This window comes from Corvus moneduloides, chromosome 1, assembly GCF_009650955.1.
Source record: "Corvus moneduloides isolate bCorMon1 chromosome 1, bCorMon1.pri, whole genome shotgun sequence".
NCBI classification, from domain to species: Eukaryota; Metazoa; Chordata; class Aves; order Passeriformes; family Corvidae; genus Corvus; species Corvus moneduloides.
This window is the reverse complement of record NC_045476.1, coordinates 147,252,360-147,258,359: the sequence shown is the minus strand read 5'-3', so window position 1 is coordinate 147,258,359 and position 6,000 is coordinate 147,252,360. Positions and strand designations below refer to the sequence as shown.

General features: G+C 36.7%; 1 protein-coding gene across 1 annotated transcript in view; it reads left to right on the top strand.

Moving 5' to 3' along the window:
• Positions 1 to 594: 594 nt before the first annotated feature.
• Positions 595 to 6,000, top strand: part of ANGPT1 (angiopoietin 1) — a 154,745-nt gene continuing 149,339 nt past the window's right edge. The window contains exon 1 of the mRNA XM_032131476.1: positions 595 to 1,305. Coding sequence (XP_031987367.1) covers positions 1,009 to 1,305 — 297 coding nt within the window. The 5' untranslated portion in view covers positions 595 to 1,008. The remainder of the gene's footprint in view (positions 1,306 to 6,000) is intronic.

The window sequence follows — 6,000 nt, the reverse complement described above, 5'->3', positions numbered from 1 at the left end:
ATAACTATGCAGTAGTACAGAAGATAGTCTGGAATTGTTCAGTCACTATCTCTCACTGGTTTCTAATTAGTTACCTTACTTTAGACACCAAACACAGAAAATTGTTATCCTTCTGAACTGCCTTTCCTGATTACTATTTGGCAACCCTAATTTCAATATATGATGTAAAACAGCTCTCTGAAAACTGTTAAAGAAACACAATTGTCTTAAAAAATTAGCTAAACTTAGTGAGGGTTAAACTAAACTTTTTTTTCCCTCTAAGTGTCATTCACCCGACCTAGAATTCTTTAATAGATACAGAGCAGAGCAGAACTGAAAGAATTTTTAATTTCAGTGCTTTGTATATTTACAGAGGGATTACAACAAACTTCTACACTTTATCTACATTTTAATAGGTCAGTGCGAACATATGAAGTGTATTAAGGTGGACTGACTCACTTATTAAACTTACGTGAATTTGCCCAAAGCCCTCAGCAGTTGTATGCAGCAGGGGCAGGGCAGACATGCATGATTGAGGTCATGCATCCAGCCAGTTTGTAAGATGATCCCTCTGTACTGAGCCATCAGCCATCCTTAGCATAGGGGCGCACTCATACACGCATTCCTGTCAAGTCATCTTGTGAAAGGCTGCTTGCTTCCAGCTTGGCTTGAAAGTGCAACCTTAATAAAACTCACTGAAGCCTGAGAGAAAATAGCAGTTCTGCAGCAGATAGTGTAGGGGAAAGAGACTGGGATATGCATATGCAGCTGACTAAAGCAGGCTACATGCTGGACTGTAACAGAGAGGAAACAATAAATCTTAACTACTATGCAATAAATATTCCCAATTTTAACTAAGGAAGCTATCCTCACAGTGAAATTAAAAAAAAATAACAGTTTATCCAAGGTTGATTGTTAAAGTGTGCTGCTCCAGTCCTTTTTCCAAAGACTTTAAGGGAAATTAAGAACAAATTTAAGAAAGAGGAAGAAAAAGTTTTTCTTAAAGCAAGAAAGGAAAGTTGTAATAACATGTCAGTTTTCTTTTCCTCTGCTTTCCTGGCAGCGATTCTTGCTCTTGTAGGCTGTACTAACCAGCGTCGGGGTCCAGAAGCCAGTGGGAGAAGATTTAACCGGGTTCAGCACGGGCAGTGCACCTATACTTTCATTCTGCCAGAACAGGATGGGAACTGTCGTGAAAGCACGACAGACCAGTACAACACAAATGCTCTTCAGAGAGATGCTCCTCACGTGGAACAGGATTTATCTTCCCAGAAACTGCAACATCTGGAACATGTGATGGAAAATTACACTCAGTGGCTGCAAAAAGTAAGTGTTTCCTTTTTTTGTTTCTCACTAAATGATTTTTTTGGGGGATGTTTATGCTGTTCAAAGTTTTCCTTAATTTCTATGAGAACAGAAATAATAAGGATTGATATAGTTCTTGGCTGTGTAGGAGACAAATGTTTTAGCCAGAGTGCACCCTTCCTAGTGACATTGCTCTTGGGAGCAGAATTTTCTTCATTTTACTGAAAGATGCAACTTCTTAAGGCTTTTTTTCAAGAAACTGTGTATGCGTGTGAGTCAGAGAACACAAAAATCCTCCAGAGACTCTACTGATAGAACTTACTAAGTTCTTGTAAGCACTACTTATAGTTCACAGATTCAGCTCAGATGTCATACAGGATACCTGCTACGCTGACAGCAAAAGGGAGCATTTAAAAAGTCAGCATTTAAAGGCACTGGGTTAGGAATATCATTGCTCCTTCATAAACAGATCCTGTAATACTACTCTACCCAGCTGATTTCTGGAAAGAAACAGGAAAATATATAGACATTCACTCTTCTAAAACTTCACAGTTTAACCATGTTGAATACACTGGTCTTGAAACAGCCTGCTTCAATTTGTGTTTGTATATGTGCATTCTTTCCTAGAAAGGGGAAAATGGGTTTCAAAGTGTTGCACTTACTTAATAGAAGTAATTATTTTTATGAAGTTTGAGTCTGAAAGGATTAAATATGTGAATAATTTCACTCATATGATTAGTCCCATTCACCTTAGCATGATTACTCACTTGTGTAAAATTACATACCTTGCATGGATATTGTCCATGCCTTGGTAAAGAAAATGCTTTGGGGTAGCTGGCCAGTTAAAATAAATAAACAGTCCGTGTACAGCTATTTGTGATATTCCCATTTACATGCTGGCATTTTGACCTGGCAAAACTTAGAAAATTGCACAATTGAGTGATGCAACTAGTCATATAATATGGTACAGAAAACGCTGTATATGTGCCCATTTGAGAGATACAGGATTTAACTGCAACACAAGTTCATACTAAGAGTGACCATCAATAAAACTCTAATGCAGGCTCTTACTAGGTGGGCTGAAACTTCATATTAGCATAGTTGTTGCTAACCTATCTCATTTACAACTTTTGTTTCATCCAGTCAGTATATAAGACAGAAATATGTCAAAAAGCATATACAGCCAGCCCCACCCCCCTAACTCTACTAGAATTTTTAGAGAGGATTTCCTGATTTTTTTGTAAATTACTTGTTCTCTTGGATACCTGGCTGTAGCAAGAGAGAGAAGATTCTGTGCAGAAAATATAACCAAACATTTAATTTTTAGACTACTTCCCTCATTTTTTAATGTCTTGATCTGCCTTGGAGAATATAGGACTGGAAATGAGGGGATGTTTTATGTAGAGGAAAAGAAATTATTTTACTGTGCCTTGGCAGGCTGAGACAAGCACTAAAAAGAGGAAAGTTGTTTTCTGCTTTTATACACATATGATTTTAGTTGAGGAAATTGCCTGCTGAATCATGCTTCTAAGACTTAACTTATTCTGTGTTTGTCCACTAGAGACTGAACTAAGATCACTGTTTCACTGAACATAAGGAAATATGAGTCTCTGGAGTGTGAATGTCTGAGGGTTAGTCCTCTCACACTTTGGAGGGAAGTGATTAAGCAGGTAGGAAGCCCAATGACAGGGGTTTATATTTGAGGACTGTTTTCTTCTGCAATGATTGTAAAACAGGCTGAGGGAAGAACTATCCCCCTCCTCCTTTCCCTCCGAGCCCCCAACCCCCTGCTCCCAGGGGTTAGCATAAAACTGGGATTATGCATGTATCCCCATGTGTCAGTTTTCCTTGGAATGAAAGGACCAGTTTCTCTGTGTGAAGGGCCATGTCTCACTCTGAACAAATGAGGTTGATGCAGCTCCTTTATAGCATCTCTGAATACTGAATTTGCTTTGTTGTTGTTGCCACTACAAAGCGTCTCAGCCATAACTCATTTCCTTTCAACACATGTATAATGCTCAAGTGTAATGAATATATTACGTAGATATCTCACATCTCATTTTTATTCTCTGCGTTTATTTTTCCCCCTAAACTTTCTACACTAAATAGCATTTTACAGTGCACCTGCTGTGAAAGAACTAAAGAATAATTAACTGTTGTAGGTCTTTTACTGGAAGAGAATACTTATAATCAGAAATAATGTTTAAGAATTTTAGAAATAGTCTGACTTACAAAAAGGAGCTATGTTGATTACTTCAAGTAATAGATATAAATTTCAATAAAAATTTACCTTGCCAATGTTTGGCAAAGTGAATTATTTTCTCAGCACAAGTGCTCCCCTGTGATATTTAAAAAATACTTAGTATGAAATTTTGTAAGAATCATGGCTTACTTAAATCTAGTATTTTAATTTAAAATTGTTATTCTTCAATATCTAAATTATCAGAGTTCTAGAAGCAAAACAAGTATACTTTTCTGTAAAAAAGTAATTTTTTTTATTTTCTTAAACTCAAAATTGCTTCTTTGATGATCTACAAGCTTGATTGTAGATAAAAATGCTCTTGCTTGTGGAGCCAATTACAGGCAATTAAGGCCCAGCCTTGTCCATTATAATTTGCATATCTGTAATCAGTGTAACTAGGGTTGGTGGACAAACCAGGCATATGGCAAAATGCTCTGCACAGAAACTACGTGGAAGAAGATGACTTGGTAAACATTTTTTGAGATTTTTCCTAGAACTGTTTATTTTAATACCGGATAACTTTCCCCATTGTTTAAGCTTGGGTTTCATTTCTGCAATATGTTTATACTGATAGTTCAAAACAAACAGTTCATCACATTTTCTTTCTTGCAGTAACTGACTGGCTCACGTGACGCTGTTTGGTATTTAGTTGCAGTGTCTAAGTATTGCCAAAGAAATGTTATCATCGTGTCTTAGGAAGTTGCTGTTGGCTTGCTGAACTTACAGTATCGATGGACTCAGTGTACATTCAGGATAGCTGTAGAGATGAGTGTTCCATATACTTTTCCTGCCATCTAAATGGTAGTAATAATTGTTATAACAGTAATAAGTGAGTTTTACATGATCCACTCTTTCTTTTCTTCTTGCTCATTATCTAAGCAGAATACCATAAAAGTTTAAAAATATTGCTTAATGATAGTATACTATTAGAAGCTAACACATACAAGTGTTACAAGTAGGTAGATAGACTTAAACCAAAAAGAAAAAGAAGCTTCAACTCACTTCCTTTCCCTTCAATGTGCCTGTGCTGTTATTTACCAGCAACAACTGAGGAAGTATGAAATTATGGTCTGGATTCAGTCATTAAAGAAAGAAATTATGAGCAATTTTTCTGGGATATATCTATAACCATTTGATAGTCTAAAGTTTATTCTTACAATGGTTTTGATAATTTTTTTTGATTGTATTTTTTGTGGTCTTTGTTGACTTCCTTATTTTGCGACAGTAACAACACAAGTCCTCACCTAGGATTTAAACAGGTAAGGGATCTAGGTTTTGAGGGGGCCAGTCACTACATAGAAGAAAATGGCTTTTGGAAAGACTGGTGTCTGTCACTGTGTGCTGTGGCTCCACTGGAAGTCTGTCTCTTAGTGCTGTCTTTGCCATCAGGGCTTAACTCCTGTTTTCTGCAATGAAATATAATATGCTTATATGTGTGGAGTGGCTGATTTTTGCCTTGGATTTTTTATGGTTTGCTGAAGATGGGAAAATCCCTTACATGTCACACTTTTTGTGAAGCTGAGTGAAAATATGACAGAGCAAGCTGAGTGAAAATGTGATGGAGCCTGCCCTGGATAGGAGAGATCTAAAAAGCTGTAATAATGTCCCATCAGGCAAATTTATATTAATATGCAGATGGAGATGGTCATTGTGTATGCGAAAGTTTTGTCATATTAAGAAACCAATTTTCTCTAGTTGAACTATCACAAGAAATAGTAAAAGTTCCATTTTATTTATAATTATGTTTCATTGGGTATTTTGCAATGTGACCTGTGACCTAAAAATTCACATGATATTTGGATGTTAAGCACAACCAGGAGATGCAAGAGGAACTCCTGCTAACTCTCACAAAGAAAATTGGATTTAGAATCTGGTATTCTGCATGTATGAGCATTACTAACATGGCTGTGTAAAGAATGGCTTTCCAGTAAACCTTTCCTTTTTCAAGGTAGACCAGGGCTAAAAGGAAGCAGTGAGAAAGGTTCATCCAAAACTGGGCACTAGCTTCCTATTTGGTGTCCAGCTCAAACCTGTATTTATTTTCTAGACACAGAGGTTGCTTACTATTCTGGGTGCTTCTTTCTGCTTTGGAGTCAATGAATTCTCATATCCAAAGCAGAGCCTCATCCTAGTGATATTTGAAGTGCAGTTCCCACAAACATGTTGTGAAACAAAGGGTGGAATTAGTGGGATTTCTTAGTGTACTACTCAGTGAGCAAGTATATATGTATAAAAGCCAAATTTAAGGACTAAAAATAACTTCATGGAAATAAACTGGCTCCAAAAAAATACATTTGAGTGTAAACCCAAAATTGCTTATATACCCCCAAAAATCTATTGGCCAAAAATATGCCTGCTTTTCAAAGCTTTATTTGTCAAATTGCTCAAGTCCTTGGAACATTCTGATGTAACCACAAGAAAGAGGCAAGACTTCAAATGTGGAAATGCCTAAAAGCTTTACATAATTGGGGAAT